Raw genomic sequence first — 19657 nt, 5'->3', positions numbered from 1 at the left:
AGAAAAGGTAAAGGAGGTCAAATATATGGCGACAGAGGAGTTTTGATTTTGGGAGGTAAACACAAAATGCAATATATAGACCATGTATTACATAATTGCACACTTGAAACCTATATTATTTTATTAACCAATGTCACACCCATAAATTTAATTTAAAAAATAACTGCCTCCTTGAAATTTAAATCCTAGTCAATGAGACAGAAACTGAACAAAAAATATTTCTATAAAATAGTAGAAAATGATATATTCAATAAAGAAAATAATAAAGTAGACCAGGGGGAGCAGAAGAGTTGGGATTGGAAAGCAGTTCACAATTTTATGTTAGATTCTTGGGAAGGTCTCTTTGAGATGACAGTTGAGAAAACCCTCAAGGAAATGAAGGAATGAGCCCCACAGATATCTTAGAAATGAGAGGTCCGAGCAAAGGGAATAGACAAAGCTGGTAGATGAATGTTTGCCATGTTCATGAAATAAGAAGGAGGCCAGGATGGACATCAGGGAAAAAGTGAGTGATAGGAGGAGTGGTAGAAGTTGAACTTGGAGGGGAGGGGAGTTCTTACAGCATAAAACTTAGTGACTTCTGAAGAGATTTTTGCATTCACTCTAAGTACATTGGTGAGCCAATGGGTTTGGAGGATGAGTATAACACGATCTGAGTTAACATCTTGAAAGGATCACTACTATGTTAGTAGTGAACATGCACAAGGGTGAAAGCAAGACACAGTTTAGAATCTAGCACAGTGTTATGAACTAAATGCATATGTCACTCCCAAATTCATATGTTAAAGCCCTAATACCTCTTGTGGTGTATTTCCAAAGTAATTAAAGTTAATTCAGATCATAAGAATGGGGCCCTAATTCAATAGAATTAAATGAGATTAGTTTTCTTATAATAAGACATGCCTGAGAGTGCATGCACATACACAGGAAAAGCCATATGAGGATATACTGAGAAGTTAGCCATATGCAAGCCAGAAAAAAGGCTTCCACCAGAAACCAACACTGCTGGTTCTTGATTGTGGAATTTTTGCCTCCAGAACTGTGAGAAAAATTTCTGTTTTGAAAGCAATGCAGTCTGTGATAGTTTGTTATGGCAATCCAAGCAGACCAAGACATGCCATGTCAAAGAGAGAAATGATAGCGGCTCAGTCTATAGCAGTGGTCCCCAATCTCTGGGCCATGGACATGTACCTATCTGTGGCCTTTTAGGAACCAGGTCACACAGTAATAGGTGAGCAGTGAACAAGTGAGCAAAGCTTCATCTGTATTTGCAGCCACTCCCACCAACTCAGCTCCACCCTAGATCATCAGGCATTAGATTCTCATAGGAGCACTGGTACCTGGTGCCAAAAAGGTTGGGAACCACTGGTCTAGAGTGTAAGCAAGGTTACAAGTGGACTAGATTTTGAGGAAAGGAAGATCGAAACTTCAGTTTGTGCATAGTGAGTTTGAGATGTCTATTGGACACCGAGGTGGAGATGTATGAAAAATAGATGTATGGGGCTGGAGTTAGGGAAGACGTCTGAACAGATACTACAAATTTGGTAATTATCACATGAATATTGTAATAACCCATGATAAATGATGAAGTCACAAAGAGCATATTAAAGAGAATGGCTACATATTGAGCTCTGGAGCCCTCTGATATTTAAGTGGTCTGGGAAAGAGCAGGGACTGGCAAAGGAGACTAAATAAACATGAAAAGTGGGGGATAAATCAAGTGTGTGACTATCTTGGAAACCAAATAAAATACTTTCCAAAATATTTATTCTCAGTTACGGGGAGGAATGTGCTTTGTCAAAGGGTTCTGTTAGGCAAGGTAAATTAATCTGAGAATTGGCGATTAAATTTAGCAATGGAGACAAGAATAGTTTTGGTGGCACATAGAGACAAAGCCTGATTAGAATGATTTTGAATTATCATAAGAGGGAAAAATTGGGCATAGTAAATATATTAAACTCAAGTAAATCTGCTTAAAAGGAGAGCAAAGAAATGAGGTGCTCGCCAGGGGATTAGTATAGTCAAGGAAATTTGATTTGAGAATTGGGTAAATAATACCATATTTGTATTTCTGTTAGGGATGATTGAGTAAGGATCACAGACACTGATGACATTAGATAGAGGGGAGAGTTGCTGAAATAATGCCCTTGAGCAGGTGAGAAGGAACATGCTCTTATGCACGGGTGGAAGGGATAGCATTATATGAAAACATAGCCAAGTAGAATTTGTGGGCATGGGGGCTTGCGTAGATGAGACTGTGGGATACTAGGGAGGTCCTTTTCAGTTGCTTCAGTTTTCTCAATAAAGTAGAAATCAAGATCATCATCACAGAGTTAAGCAAAATGTAAATGGGACACAAAGATCAGCAACTGAGAATGTGTAAAGAGTTACTTCCTTCTAATAACACTCTCCAATCTCCTTTCCTTAAATCTCCTTTCCTCATCTTCTACTTTCATAGTGGATTTGTCAATACCTATTGGCTCACTGCGTGGACTTGTGACCCAAATCTTGCTAATAAGTGCATACCTGGCTGTGATGATTGTATCAAGGATGAGAAATAACCCATCTTTACTCAGCAAGACTTAATTACGGGACTTTGATATGGGATGCACATCTAGGATGGTATTCCTTGTGGATACCTATATAAACTTGCGATTAATTAAGAACTAAATTGACAAAGAAGCATAAGCCAGCTTGACCTGGGTTGTATTTCACTATAATCAAATGAGCCTTAACTAAAACTGAACATATAATGGGATATTTAACTTATAAAGAAATATCAAAGATTCTGGAATTCTCTTCAAACAATCAAAATACTGATGATACGATGTCAAAAAAAAGCCAAATTCCCTCCCAGTCCTGTCTTCTCTAGAGTTTATAGAGTTTATGTTCCTAAAATATGCCATTTGGGGAAGAGATTACTGCTATTCAAAACAAGACCTGACCATCCTTTACATATTTCTTGACATGAAGGAGAGAATTAAGTATTAGATAACAAATAATAATAACAACAACAACAACAACAACAATAATAATAATAATAATGATTACGTTGCATTTACTCTGTGCCAGAATAGTTTTCGATGGCCCATGTGGGTATGTATGTGCATGTGTGTGTATATGTGTGTTTATTTCCTAAACTATCTCACAAAGTCAATATTATAATTATTGTTTTACAAGGTGTGAAACTACTGTGCAAAGAGGTTAAGAAACTTGTCAGAAGTCACATAATTTGATAGCAGCAGAGCCAGGTTTTGAACAAAGCTATTATGGTTCCAGAACATATGTTTTTAATCATTTTAAGGCCTTAAAATAGCAAAATACTATTTTTTTTCTTCTTGTAGTAGAAATCATTAACAACCAATCCAAAATTTAGTCAATCCATAATATTAGAATAGTGAATTTACTCAGGATGGCAATTTCACAGATGTTTTGGTTATGAGATCAGGTTAGGCTAATGATATATAAATAGAGATTACTGAGAGAGACTTCTGGAAACACTTATTTATGGTAAACTGATAGACGGAAGAGTTATTTTGCTTTTTTACTTATCCCTTCCTGTTTTTCAGGAATAAATGTGACGGCTGGAGCACCAACAGTCTTTTTGACCTGTGAAATAAAACTCCATGCTAAGGATACCAAAGAAGAAAGAAAGACTGAGTGTCCCACACCCATGATGTTGTCATATCTGTCGTGTACCTTCTACTTGTGGACTTCTTGTACATGGAAAAAAAAATATATGCAAGCCACTATATTTTGTATCCCATGATATAAACAGTCAAACTGAATCATGGAACAGAAAGAAAAATAATCCAAATATACCTCTTTGGAGTTTTAATTATTCCAAAATTTATATAAGACAGGCATCTAAGGCCTCTTCATATGCCAGGAACTTATGTGCAATATAAAGCATTTGTACTCCCTGTACTTATTTATCAGACAAACCTGTATCTTAACAGATGTTTGCTATTTGATTTTAGTTTTTAATAGACAAAACTCTCTGTTCCATGCTAAATATAATATTAAGGCAAAAATATCAGACATATTAATTATATATAAACTTATTCATATATTCATATAAATTTAGTCACATATTCATATATTATCTGTATATTTGTAAAAAGTATTTGACTTCAAACATAACTCCTAAATTTCTTATGATTATTTCTTATTTATATAAAGTTCTGAAGGGTGTTAAGAAACTGAAAGTACCAGAAGCCGCAATTTCACAAAATAATCTGTATGTTTATAAAAACATAAAATAAGGTTTGTATGTTGTGAATGCATTTTTCACCCACAGGAGCCTTGAAAGCACAAAATCTGAGATGAAAGGTAAAAAGTTTCTCAAGTGCTTTCTTATACTATTCTTATAGTATTGCCTAGAGAGAGCAGCTACTTCATGATGAAGGAAAATGCAGTTGTTTTTTTGTTCAAGGATGTATCCCAAGCATCTCGAACAGTGTGATAAAAATAGCTGTTCAATAAGTATTTGTTGATGCTAAATGAATTGAACATGAACACTTAGAAAAAACAAAAACAGGCTTTTATCATTGCAAGATACATGGTCAGCCTCTTTGAAGAAATATCTTTTGAAATATATCAAGCCGGATATACAACCATAAAATCAACACAACGATAAAAACCCAATATAATGGAGCAAGGTCTCTAATATCAAGAGGTACACATTCTAATTTCAACTCCTTCTGCTTAACTGTCTTGTTCACGCCATTTTCCTTTTCTATTCACAGCATGAAAACAGACCTCAAATGTTGAGAAATTAGACATCTGTCTCCCAGGGCATATTAATTTCTTAACAGTAATAGTTTTTTACTTGGGTGAGGTACCCATCACAGAAAGCCTTGGAGGCAGGAGGAGGACAACTGAATTAATGATACCTCATCATCTTGTAAACATAACTGTGAATTCAGAGAGAAATTGGAGAGGGTAAAAATATTGCTTAGGTAACTGCTATCTACCTGTCAAATCATGATGTTCAAACTTAAAGGGAGTCAGAAAACAATGAAAAATGGAATAAGGGTGCAGAAAAAGGAGGCTGGGAAGCTTTCAAGTCCCATTCAAGACAGGACATGGAATTTTTTGTTTATATTTTACATATACACTCGCATTAAATTATGTTTATTATAAGTTGTACACCGAGATAATACTAAGGATGCTTTTACTATTTAGTTTCAATTTACATGAAAATAGGACTTTTGGGATTTTTAATTTTATATTTGTTACCAATACTTAAAACTTCTGTATACATTTGTTATCATTAAATATAGCAGTTTTAAGATATTCTGCTGATTCAAAGTTAAATATTCATTTGTCTATTTACCTCTCCTCTATACTTAGATAAGAGTACTCTACTTCTTTTAACATATGCATCTATTTGATTTATACTGCAATATGTCTCTATCTCAATGTAATATTTTATTTTATTCATAACCTTTATTAAACAAATACCTAATTATTTTATATTATCTGATTTGTCATATATTTATATATAAATTTAGATCTTTGTGGAATATCAGTTGAGTCCTATTCATTTCCTCTGTTTTTAATTATTGTGTCACTTTCCCTTAAACATTTTACTTTATTATTTCTGCTCTGAAAATCATGTAATCTTATTTTTCAAGTCATTTGAATACAAATTTTGTTGTTTTTGGACACATCAAATTTTTTATCTTTGATTTAATAATTTGCAATTTTTGAAACATGTATCTGAGAACATTACTCTGTCTGTAAATGCAGGAAATCCTTGTTGTGCTCATTCAATGCTGTTTTTTTTTAAAAAAACTCATGACTTTTCAAAACTATTTTACTGAGGTAAAATGCAAATAACATACAACTCTCCATTTTAAAGTATATAATTTGGTGGCATTTATGCGTTCACAGTATTCAGCAATCACCACTTCTCTCTGGTTTCAAAATTTTTTCATGACCCTAGAAGAACATCCTGTTCTTATTAAGTAATCACATTCAGTTTCCCCCTGACTCCATCCACTGGCAACTATTAAACTGCTTTCTGTCTCTGTAGACTTGCCTATTCTAGATTAATTAATATAAAAGGATTCATACAACATATGACCATTTTTATCTGGCTTCTTCCATGTAGCATGATGCTTTTGAGGCGTATCCATGTTGCAGCACATGTCGGTACTTAATTCTTTTTGTGAATAAATAATATTCCTTTGTAAGTATATTCCACATTTTGGTTATCCACCCATCTGCTGATGAAAATATGGGTTATTTCCATCTTTTCACTTTAGGAATAATAATACCACTATAAACATATGTGTACAAGTTTCCATGTGAACATATCAATAACCTTGAGTATATACCTGGATTTGGAATTGGTGGGTCATATGGTAATTCTATGTTTAACTTTTTGAGGAGCTGTTGAACTTTTCTTCAGAGGTTACACCATTTTGCATTTCTATCAACAGTATATGAGGTTTTTATTTCTCCACATCCCTGCCAACATTTATTTCCTGTTTCCTGTTTTTTTTTTAATTACTATTATTAGTATAGACATTCTACTCTTTGTAAAATGTATTTTATTGTGGTTTTGGTTTTTATTTTCTGAATGTTCAATAATGTTGGACATCATTTCATGAGCTTGTTTGCCATTGTATAATTTCTTCAGAAAGAAAAGTCTATTCAAGTCCTTTGTCCATTTTTAAATCTGTTTTTTTTTGTAAGTTGTAAGAGTTCTTTATTCAGTATATTATGCTCTTATCAGATACATGATTTACAAATGATTTTTCCCATATGTAAGTTGTCTTTTCACATTCTTTATAATGTTCTTTAAGGCATAAAATTTTTAATTTTAATGAAATCCAATGTAAATATTTTTTCTTTGTTACTCATGCTTTTGGTGTCAAATCTAAGAATCCAATGCTAGATCTAAGGTCATAAAGATTTATTCTGTTTTCTTCTAATGAGTTTTTTAAAATAATTTTTTGTTTTTCAATTACAGTCGGCATACAATATATTAGATTCAGGTGTACAAAAGAGTGGTTAGACATTTATGTAATTTAGGAAATGATCATCCCAATAAATCTAGTACCCATCTGATACAATGCATAATTATCACCATATTATTGACTACATTCCTTATGCTACAGTTTACACTTCCATAACTATTATGTAACTATTAATTTTTACTTCTTAATCCCTTCCCAATTTTTACCTACTCCTGCAAAACCTCTCCTATCTGGCAATCATCAAAATGTTCTCTGTATCTATGCGTTTGTTTCCGTGTTCATTTTTATTTTGGTTTTTAGATCCCACATGTAAGTGAAATCATATGATATTTGTCTTTCTCTGTCTGACTTGCTCCACTCTGCAGAATACTCTCTAGGTCCATCCAGGTTGCTGCAGATGGAAAAATCTCATGTGTTTTTAATGGCAGAATGATATTCTGTTACATACATATACCACCTCTTATTTATCCATTCATTCATTGATGGACACCCAGGTTTCCTCCGTATCTTGACTACTGTAAAAAATGCTGCAGGGAACGTATGGATGTACACGGCCTTTTGAAATAATGTGTGAGTTTCTTTGAATCGATACCCAGATATGAGATTACTGGGACCTTCTTTGTCTCTTATAATAGACTTTGTTTTAAAGGCTGTTTTGTCTGGTATTAATATTGCTATCCCAGTTTTTTATTCCTTTATTTCCGTTTTATGAAATATCTTTTGCATCCTTTTACTTTCAGTCTGTGTGTGTCTTTTTATCTGAGGTGAGTCTCTTGTAAGCTGCACATGTAAGGGTCTTATTTTCTTATTCATCCAGGCACCCTATCTTTTGAATGGAACATTTAATCTATTTACATTTAAAGCAATTGTTGGTAGCTATATAGTTATTGACATTTTATTATTCTTTTTCATTCCATTCCTCCTCATCCTTTTTTCATCTCTCTGTTATTTTTTGTAATACTAGTTTGGTGGTGATAAACTCCTTTAGCTTCTTTTTGTCTGGGAAACTATCTTACCTTCAATTTTAATTGATAGCCTTGCAAGGTAGAGTAGTATTGATTGTAGGTCTTTGCTGTTCATCACTTTGAATATTTTGTGCCAATCCCTCTGGCCTACAAAGTCTTTGTCAAGAAATCAGCCGACAGTCTTATAGGAGCTCCTTTGTAGGTAACTAACTGCTTTTTCCTTGCTGCTTTTAAGATTCTCTTTTTGTCTTTAACCTTTGGCATTTTATTATGGCATGGCTTGGAGTGAGCCTGTTTGAGTTCATCTTGTTTGGGACCCTCTGAGCTTCTTGAGATTATATATCTATTTCTTTTGCCAGGTTAAGAAAGTTTCCATCGTTTTTTCTTCAAATAGGTTTTCAATTCTTTGCTCTCTCTCTTCTTCTGGTACCTCTATGTTGCAAATGTTAGTATGCTTGATGTCCCAGGGGCCCCTTAAACTATCCTCATTTTTTTTTTTGAATTTTTTTTTCTTGCTGTTCTGATTGGGTGTTTTCTGCTACTTTATCTTTTGAATTACTAATTTGATCTTCTACTTCATCTACTATTGATTCTCTCTAATGGATCCTTCATTTTAGTTATTGTTTTCTTCATTTCTGACTGGTTCTTTTCATATTTTCTATCTCCATTTTCATGTTTTCTATCTCTTTGTTAAAGTTATCACTGAATTTTTCCATTCTTTTCCCAAGTTCATTGTGCATCCTCATAATCAGTGTTTTGAACACTGTATCTGGTAGATTACTTGTCTCAATTGGTTTCGATTTTGTTTGTTTTTGTTTTTGTTTTTCTGGAGATTTGTTCTCTTTAATTTGGGATATGTTTTTTGGTCTCTTCATTTTGTCTGCATCCCTGTGTTTGTTTCTATGTATTAGGTAGGTCTGCTATGACTTCTGGTCTTAGTAGTATAGCCTTATGTAATAGGTATCCTGTGGGGCCCAGGTGCACCTGGGTTGGATATGCCCCTTTTGTGGGTTGTATGTGTCCTCCTGTTATAGTTGAGCTTCGGTCGCTGTTTCAGTGTCAATGGGAAGGACTGACCCTTAGTCTGAATGGTCGTAAGGACCAGCTGATGACTATAGTGGAAAAGCTGTTATGCAGAGGTCGACCTTAGGGTCAGGATTTACTTCAGCAGGGCTCTGCTGCCTTCTCAGTCTTTCATCCTCAGATGCGTCCTTGCATGGTTCTCCAGCTTGGTCAGAAGCTAGCCCCAGGAAAATCTTAAAGGGACCCCTATGGCAGGCCTGGTTTAGCCTCAGCCTATGCTCTGCCTGAGGCCACTTGGCATGAGCCACCTACACTGGGCTTAGAAGTGCCTATGGTGGCCAAGCCATGAACTGAGGCCAGCTGTCACTAGTGCCAGATTTGGCGCTGCTCAGCAAGAGGTATGGGGCATGCTAAGGCCAAATGCTGCTTATTTGGGTTTTGTGTACCTTTGAGAGACTTTATGAAAGTCTGCAGTATGAGCCAAGACAGGACATTTGTATGGAAAAGCTGTCTCTGGTGTTTTTCATGCTACTGCCCTAGTTCTGAAGCTCCGAGTGAGTGAGTCTGTCAGTGAGTAAGTCTGCATATGGGCACTTTAAGAAGAATCCCTGGGACTCTAGCAGCCCTTTTTCTCACTCAGCCACAATTTTCATTGGTTTTCACAGCCAGAAACTGTGGGAAGTACTCCTCCCAGCACTGGAATCTTGAGCTGGGGAGCCCAGTATAGGACTGGGGCTTCTTTTTCTTCTGGGGGTACCTCTGCAGTTGAGATGTTTAACCCCGCATGCAAGTTTGGGTATAGCCCATTCCATGTCTTTGCCCCTCCTACCAGTCTTGCGGTGGTCTATTTTGTATGTAAGTTGTAGGACTTCTGTTCAGTTAGACTTCAGGTGATACTCAATGATGGTGTTTCTGTAGTTGAGTTGTAATTCTGATGTGATTGTGAGAGGACCCAAGCACAGAGTACCATCCACTCTGCCGTCTTGACTGGAAATTTTAAAAATTGTTTTGTAGTTTAGATTTTATATTAATGTTTTGTATCTATTTGAGTAAACTGTTGAGTTAACTGTAGTGTCTGGAGTGAGGAAGGGGTCCTATTTCATTACTTTGCATGTGGTGGGCTTCCAGCTACAACAGTATTGTTCGATGAAGAGTCCTCTGTTTTCTCATAGAATGGTCTTGGCACTTTTGTTGAAAATTAATTGTCTGTTGGTGTTTTGAGTTTGTTTCTGCACCCTTGATTTTATTCTACTGGTCTGTATCTCTATCCTTATGCCAATACCACACTGTTTTGATTAATGTAGCTTTGTACTGTTTTGATATTGGAAAATCCACCAACTTTGTTTTGCTTTCTCAATATTGTTTTGTTCATTTGGAGTCTCTCTGAAATTCCATATGAATTTTAGGATTGATTTTGCGATTTTTGCAAAAATATGACATTTTGGACTTTTAACAAGTATTGAATTGAATGTATAGATTGCTTTGGGGGTTATTCTCATCTTAACAGTACTGTCTTAAAATCCATGAATATGGTTATTTTTTCATCTAATTAGTTATTTTTTAATTTCTTTCAGCAATGTTTTATAGTTTTCAGTGAACAAGTCTTACCTATTTGGCTAAATTTATTTCTAGGTATTTTTCTCTTTTGGATGATATTGTAAGTAGAATTACTTTAAAATTTTCTTTTGAATTATTCATTGCTGATGTTGAGAATAAAACTGATTTTTTTTGCATTAACAATAAAAATATCTAACAATTATACAGCACATATTAAATGCCATGAATGTTCTAAGAGCTTTACACATGTTTATAGCCTCCAAGCACTATAGTAACTTGCTAATGCCTATAAGATAAAGATAAATTATATTGACACAGCCTATAAGGTCTTTCTTATCTAGGTCTCAAATTATACTTCTGTCTGTCTGTATCTCCACTGACATTGAAACAGCTAACTATAACCAAACACGTTATATTCTTTCATTCCTTGATGTCATTTCATTATACAATCTATCATTTTTTGGCTAGGATTTTTGTCTAGTATAATTTTTCTTGGAATCTCCTACTCATTCTTCAAGATTTAAATCAAATGTTAACTCAGCTACTTAATCAGTTCTTTTAGAGATGATCCATGTTACTGTTTTCTATAACAACTTGTATATGCTTATTTTTTTTAATGCCTTCATCTTGTGATACCATTATTTTTCCTGCTTATTTTGTTGCCCTCCACTATATTGAGCTAGTTGAATGCAGGAACTATATTTTACATGTATTTTCAGCTTTTGGGCTTAGTGCATTATCCAGGATAGTATATTTTCAATAAAATTTTCCTAAATGATTGAGTGAGTCAAATACACAAAGGTAACCTACCTTGTCACAAAACGAGCTTAGGCTAGTTCCTATATCCAAAGAGCAGTGACCAGATTCTCCAGAATGATTTACATCAAGAAAATTAAATATATGGAACACAGTTATGGATGTAAATGAGGGAGATTCTTTCTCTCCTTCTCTTCCTTTCTCTAAATTAAAGTACTAAGATAATTTTTTGTTTATTTACAAACAACACACACCACACATTATTGATGTATCAAGAGAGATAATGCTCTCGAAAGTATGCTATAAAACATAATGTGCTATACAACAAAGTGTGTAGTTATTCACTCACCAAATACAGTTCTTGCAGGCACAGATTCTCTGTTAAGCCAGAATGACACTTGGGAGAGAATGACAGTCATGATGCAAGGCAGATATGTCTGAATCACAAAATACCCAATTTTTCTTTTCAAGTGGAAATGAGCTGTCATTACAGTATATTCACCTAGAAGAAAAATTTAAGTAGCTTAAGAAACAGTAATAGTCAAAAGTTTGCACATTTTGGAAATAGAAAGGATTATACAAAGAAAATTTTCTGATTTTAAAAAAGAAATAATTTATCACTTTTATGACACAAAAAGTATATAACCTTTATCTCAACATGGCAAGAATGTTTAAAAGAGAGTCTTACTATTAACAAGAAACTTCGATTACATTTCTGTGGCATGGCATTTGTTTTTCTCTCTAGGTCATACTTATTTATCAAAGGGTACAGAATTCATAAATTGTTCTCTGGCCATAAATTATTTTACCTACTCAGGTCCCTCATCTCCACTGGTGCCAGCTTCAAACTCAGTTCTCTCTGACTCTTTAAGTGTCACTCTCTGGCCACATAACCAAGACTGATTTTCTGACCCAGATTTTCCACTTTGACCCTGTCACCAATTCTAATTTTTCAATGGTATGTGTCTGCTCTTATTCACTGCAGTCAGTTTTTCTTTCCATCCTCAGAGGTACTTTCCTTTCTGCTCTCTGGGTTTACATCTTTCAGATGTAATCTCATTAGTCCACACAGCTGCTTTTTCTTAGACGAGGGTAGCCCTTAGAAAGGACATCAGCTTTCCCATGTAGGCCAGTAGTAATTATCCATAAATTAATAGTTCAATATGTACTAATGCAATATACTGACGATATATTATTAAATTTTACACATGAAATCCATATAATTTTATTAACTAATGTCACCACAATAAATTCAATAAAATTAAAAAAAAACCCAAAAGCACTCTTTAAAAAAGTTGGATAATCAATTATAAATTATCCAAGTGGAGGGAAAGAATTAGACATTAGGAAAATTACAACATTATTTGAAAGTAAAGTTGACATCTGAAGACATTACTTTTTGAATATAAGGTGTCTAATGTTTCTCAAACATTAATGCACACCTTGGAATCTCCTTGGAATCTTGTTAAAATGCAGATCTTGACTTAGTAAAAGGTCTGACTTGAGATTCAGAATTTATAAAGAAGCTCCCACGCACAGTCTATGCTGCTAGTTCTGGGACCTCAACTGCAAAAGGTTTTAAGCAAATTGATATGTTCCTGGGTGCTTGAACCCATTAGTTTTCTTAAGAACTAGCTTTTCTTTAGACTTATTTTACTAACCTGTACTGGATTTAATTGTCTCCTTCCCAATTGATTGGCCCAACAAATCATATTGATTTAACCTGGAGCCATCAGGAGCAACTTGTACTGAATCAGATGCATTATAAGTCCAAATATAAGTGACCTCTGAGGTTGTATATGCATCTGTAGGAAATAAGAAAAAATGTTTTTATTACTTTAGTAAGAACCATCAACAAAGTGTAACATCTAATGTTATATATTTCATAGAATCATTGCTGACCAAAAAAAAAAATCATTTTCATTTTAAAATAAGTACACACAGATCTTTTTGGACCTTACTTTTATTGCATCCTAAATGAACTATGAATTGGTAGAGACAAAAGACATACAGAACAGGTGTAATTTCCTGTTTTACTTGGCCAAGGAGGGAGAACTTAGCAGAATTGAGATGACTCTAGACCAGAGGAACAAGAAGCATGTCTTCTCTTAGCTATTCTCTGGTCCTGGCATTTCCTTCGCGCCTGAATGTCCTGATTGGGGAATAGCTGGCCTCTCATAAAGTCTCTCCACAGTTGAAAAAATAAACTCTTGCTACTCTACTCACCTTGTGGAAAACAGCTGTGCACTTTTGCTCATGGAGTGTTTAGAAATATCAGTTATAACTGGTCCTTGAGCAATAGTCAACATCACAGTCTCATTTTCAATTAAGGGAGAGAAAGGACCAGGTATCTGGCAATATTTCTGCCTCTTGCTATCTAGGACACTGGAAGTTTACTTCCTTTCTATCTATAAATTTTCTAGTTTAAATTGTGCTGAGGTGGTCCTGGTACTTACCTTGATTCATAGTCTGTGATCATTAATTATTTCCCACTTAATCATCAGTAACAATAAAATGAATGTCTTACTCTCTGTGTTGTCTTTTAATGGTATACTACAATGTTGCCTGGTTTTCTGAAGGTCACTAGTAAATGTTCATATTAGTGAAATAGGGATTTTCTTGTATATTTATTCACCTACATTCACAAGTAAATTATTGAAATAGGATTAAAAATGTATGTGCATATGTATATGTATATATATATTAAAAGCAAGATATATTGATATAGTTTGTATATGAGTAAATTCTAGTTAGTCTAAAGATTCGATTTATATTAATTTCAACTAGTCATTGATGTGTCTGCTAAGATTAAACAAGTAATATCAGAAATGCGGATAACTAGGAATTCATTTGCAAATCATCAAATGGTTCATTTTGTTCTCCCATAAATATATATCATGGCCCTCTTTTCAATAAAATTCCAAATATCACAGAATTTAATAAATCAAGGACACGACAATGTGCCACTTTACATCAGAAGGCCTCACATTACTCAAATCATTGTGAATTCTAATAAATTATAAACCTTCTTAGAAAGTAATTGCAACACCCTTTTTGATTTTCATGTTACTTTTAAATATAAACAAAATAAAATTCAATGCTACAAATCTGATGAACTTTTAAGAAACAAGAGAGACAGTGATGGGCAGGGACTCTGTCTGATTCATGTATATATTTCTAGCCTGATACACACATAAAAATTCTTAAATCATTCTTACCAGATTAGTAAATAAACTAATAATATTTTGTTATATACTCTTATAGAAGATGTAAATCCAAATAGCAGCCTAATAATATATTAAAGTAAATGGTTGATCCTTCTCATGTCTTTTATAAAAAAGCAATTATTGCATTTCTTTAGTTCTACAGGAATATACTTCTTAGATTTGGGGTCTGGAGAGAGCAGATTTAGCACCGTTATGCAGTGAGGATTAGAAGCACTCCCTGGTATACTAACACACATACAAACCAGGAGGCCATCGCAACTTTTCTCAGTAAAGTATAAAAGGAGAGAAAGACAGTATGTTTTATAAATTTCATTATAACTTCCATCTCTAAATTAGAATTTCACTAAATAATTTTACTTCTGTTAAAGGACCATTTTTTTTTTTTTTTTTAGTACCGTTCTGTGTTAAATATCAAATGCATGCTGACCAATTGTTAATATTTGGTCATTTAACCCCACAATATTTTTTCATTATTAATTTTCATTTAAAAAGATAACTTTCCATTTATTTGAGGCTAATGCACAGAATATACCTAGACACTCTTTCAGGAAGTTTTAAGTCAAGTTAAAAAACAAAGGAATATGTGAAAATATGAGACAATAGAAATTAAACAAAACTGAATTCAAAATTATAAACTTATAGGAAAGATGCTTCTTTTATTTGAGGACAATGATAAATTTCCAAAAATTCCATCATTTGGGGGGATACAAAGGCAATTTTAAAGAAGATAGGAATAAATGACTAGAAATAAAAGTCATGGCTGCTTCCACCAAAATTTGCTGTGCCAAAATCTTGAGGTTGAGGTTGGCTCATTAGTTTAATATTCCATGCTGTTATTCATATTTTTAATATTTACAAATCAAACACCTATTTTGGTAAGGATTTAAACGAATTATAAATAATTTATTCAATATGTCAGAAAATAAACAAAGAAAACTATATAAAAAACAGTGAATGCCTAACAACAAACTTTGTGTTACCCGTATTATTTCTAGATAGACAACCATATTCTCAAGTATGCAATATTCCACTACTCTCTAGACTCACTATAAAGTACTTTTACAATTTCATTTAAAATGATTTCAGGTGTATTTATTTCATATTCAGTACTGAGACATTACATCATTTATATTTGGTATCTTAATAGCACTAACTTGTCCACTGAAAAATGCCTTTCCTTCTTACATCATTACTGCATCATGAATAAATCCTTTCTTTGGTATCAAATTTTCAATTTTCTCTTTAATATCACTTATGCAATGCAAATGAGGTTTTCTTTGCTGCATCTGCTGTAGTTTTTTTCCCACATCATATTAACGTTGTACAACATAATTGACTCTCTTAAATAATTTTGGAAGAAATACCAGTATTGAAGTGGTGGTTTCCATGACAATAAAAAAGGGCTTTGTAGTCAAACAAAAAAGAGATTCTCAATGAAAATGGAGAGCTGACACCTTCTGAAAGAACGAACTGAACAAACAAGATTAAACTTCTCTTTTCACAAAACTATGGTCATCAAAATAATTAGAGGGTTTTATATTCATATTAGCCATTATTCTTCCTTTTTTTTTTCACTCAGTACAGTCTGTGGGGAGAAAGCACACTACTTAGACAGAAATATTTTCAATCAGGTTAGAGAACTGCATTTCTATTCAAGAGACGGAAAAATCAAAAGCTGCCCAAAATGGACAAAGATGGGAGTGCCAGAAAGAGCAAGTTTTCTGAAAAGGTTAGGCAATGGGACTTGCTCACACAAGAAAGATGCTGTTTAGTAGTGTCCATGAATTTCTCCTGGGCCTGCCCAGAATGCCTTGTGGGCCTAGGGAGATGATCTGACCTTCCTTTCCTCTTTTCAGTTATTCTGGGAGAGTGAATGCTTCTGCCTGACATACAAAATATAACCTCAGTAACTTAAAGATGGTCAAATGAACAGAGCCATTCTGGAAATAGTCTATGTACACAGAAGGTGCCTGCATGTAGCAATCCAGCTACATCGTCTCTTTCAAATTTATTTTAGGAAATTAAAAAAAAAAAAAACCTCTCATTAGTTAGAAAGTAAAAAAGATAATTGCACAGAACCAACATCTGTGCTTGCCATTTGCAACAGTCTGATAGCTACTTTAATAAACAATAGACTCTATCCTTTACAATTCATTCTTATTTGACAAAAACAAAACATCTATTTTGCATTTTTAATGTGCTACACTTGGCAAATAAGGTAAATGACATTGTCCTGACCTTCAAGGAGCTCTTGGCCTAGTTTTACACATTAACAAAAAACACACTTTTTTTTTATTAGCAATAAAGTGATAATTTAAACAGCATGATTAAAATACAATGATATTTGAGACTAAAATAGGGTTAGCCAAATAGTTCTGTGAGCGAAAGCAGCATGTCTTTTATTTCTGTATCTTATTGGGCAGGTATTAAGCATTCCATATGAGAAGAAACTATAAAATAAAGCAGTGCTGCTGAGTATCCTTGATATTATTGACCCAAAACATGTGACTTAATTTCCATACTTACAGCTGCCAAATTTCAGAGGGCATGAATGAGCATCCATTGGAAAATCCTCCAAGTGCATTGGACATTCAGCTTGAACTGTAAGCCTAAAAGCCAAAATTCCACTCTTTGTTTAAGCAAATTGGCAAGTCAAGATAAATCACTCCTTACTGTTGACAACAGCATTAATGAAGAGGCAGGATCTTCATTATAGCATCTTTTTTATATTTACATTACCACAATAAAGAGTAATCATAACAAATTAGTTATAAAGAAAGTTATCAAGTATTCCATTTCACACAAAGGTAGAGTGGATAAAAGAGCTACTAAATCAAACTTACAGAAGAATCTCATAATGAGCAAAACGAATGTGGCCAACACTTTAATTAGAGCTTATACACTTCTAAGAGTATGTTTAAGTAGAAATCGTGCAATAATTTCCAAAAATCTATGTATCCTTTGCCTATATTTACTTAAATTCCAAATCTCTAATCATTGTCTTAATGCACAGGAATGATCAAATTGTGTAAAATTACAGGGATACTGGCTCTATATTGTAAGTTTCAGAGAGAGATGCAGAAAGAATAGCTTATACTTCATTTTAGGCAATGGTCATTTAGTAATGAGTCCTCAAAATTTTTTCTTTAAAGATCAGAAATATGTTATTGTCTCTTCTTACACGATTTTCACAATTGAAATCTACTACAACATTTCATATGATATAATATTACCTAAAAGTTATCTATGCTTCGATGCCTTCTTAAACATTTTTATTTTAGAGTATATGTCATTCTATTAAATTTGAGATGATTTTCTTTGTTACACAATACAAGAAACATATTTTTAAAGATTGATTCATGAGAATAGTTAAATTGAAATAGTAGTGTCAACAACTATATATCCTTTTTATAATTTTTTAAGGTTGAAGAATTAAAATTGATACTACATGACACTTTTTAATTTACAAAATGGCAATTTCATATGGTTCAATCTAATACACGGTATTAGATTGATATCCAATTTACTTTTAAGTCTTATTAAATAAAAACTACCTTTGAATTTAAAAATTATTTTTTTCTTTGGAATAACTTCATAAAAAGGATCACAATATTAAATGAAAGCTTGCTAAAAAATTACTTAAACTTTTGGTAGGTTATCTTATGAGATATTAAAAATAAAGTATATGCTGATACAAAGAAAATTTTAAGTCATGCTATTAAATCCTGCTTAAAAATGTAGTGTAAAAAATAGCCAAAAATTTCTTAATAACTAAAGCAATTATTAAATTTTTAACATACTAAGATAAGAATCAAACTCATAAATACTACGTTATCTTCACTTTTTTAAACATGCAAGCATTTACAAAGCATATTATAGATATTTTAGTGAGTTTTTGTGAAAATATTTAACTTATGCTAATACTTGACAACAAGGTTGGCCAGTCTTTTAAAACATTAATTTGTCAGTATTTAAATGCAGCATACTAAACCTAAAAACATACCTCATTGTGTATAGTAGAGTGCCATCATCCTGGATTCGAAGAAGCTTATTTGGCATTGTCATATTATGAGCTACCGATTTCTTCCCATTGTGAAAAAAGGTGTCTGGAGTCCAAATTTTGCTAGCCATTAAATTGTTAAGTCGAAGGATGTTCATAGGACCTTTAAATTTTAACCGTTCATCTTTCCATTTTTGTCGAAAGAAAACATCTATTGTATATTCCTGAAATATAAAATAGCTCTTTTAAAAATAAATTTTTTAGATACAAAGATCATAAAACTCTGACAAAAATTATAACAGAGTTTAAAAAGAGAGAGAGATTGAGAGAAGTAAATTTTGAATCAGAAAGATCATTCCTTTCTCTTTTCAATAAATGCTGCCACTTATAATGGGATAAAGCATGGATATGTACATAATATTATGAAAAAAATAAATTTACTTTACCTAGTCTCTTTCGGTTAATAAAAAAAAGTCTGATTCGAACTGCTTTACAGTATTCCATAGTTTAGAACTACTTGGAGAAGAGGCGTGCTTAGGAAAGTGTCTAGGTAGACGGTGTTAAGTCATTTATCTCAGCAGCAAGAAAGAAAAAAAGAAAAACTATTAAACATACTGTCAGATCTGTATGAGTCATCATCTCCTATTGCCAAAGAAACTGTAAAATATTTTTTGGAATCATAAAAAAAAAGGTGAGATATCATTAGCAAGAATATATTAGAGGATGATGATTTCAATAAAGTTTATTTTATTAAATTAGTTGTAATAAAAAACTTTGGCAAGTTATGAGAATACTCAAAATGCAAATATTTTTTATAAACTCCCTCAGGTTAAAATATAGTTTTAAATATTCATACAGACCAGCTAGTAATCAATTTCTTTATTATCATTCTCCTATGCTTTGTTAGCTAAATCACTCTTTCTCTCTGTTCTCTCCCTCTCTCTCTGTTTTCTTTCTCATTGCCCTTCTCCCTCTCTGTCCCTCCCCTCTTTTCACTTTCTATTTGTCTCTCTTAGCATAAGAGAGTCCAAACATTTTAGATGTGATATGCAATTCACAGTTGTGATTAATACTGACAATCTATTAAATGGTATAATTTTTGTCAATGTATCTTTGTGCAAATCCTTACATAATAAATAA

General features: G+C 33.2%; 1 protein-coding gene across 4 annotated transcripts in view; it reads right to left on the bottom strand.

Moving 5' to 3' along the window:
* GABRA2 (gamma-aminobutyric acid type A receptor subunit alpha2) overlaps nt 1-19657 on the bottom strand; it is a 120418-nt gene that overhangs the window by 27861 nt on the left and 72900 nt on the right. For all 4 annotated transcript variants that reach the window (XM_016145847.2, XM_016145864.2, XM_016145854.2 and 1 more), the window contains 4 exons: nt 18521-18741; nt 17044-17126; nt 12952-13095; nt 11640-11792 (listed from right to left, as the gene is read on the bottom strand). In XM_016145847.2, the coding sequence (XP_016001333.2) occupies nt 11640-11792; nt 12952-13095; nt 17044-17126; nt 18521-18741 (601 nt within the window). The remainder of the gene's footprint in view (nt 1-11639; nt 11793-12951; nt 13096-17043; nt 17127-18520; nt 18742-19657) is intronic.

Source organism: Rousettus aegyptiacus, unplaced genomic scaffold (genome assembly GCF_014176215.1).
Source record: "Rousettus aegyptiacus isolate mRouAeg1 unplaced genomic scaffold, mRouAeg1.p scaffold_m13_p_10, whole genome shotgun sequence".
In the NCBI taxonomy this organism is placed as follows: Eukaryota; Metazoa; Chordata; class Mammalia; order Chiroptera; family Pteropodidae; genus Rousettus; species Rousettus aegyptiacus.
This window is presented reverse-complemented; position numbering and strand designations above follow the sequence as displayed.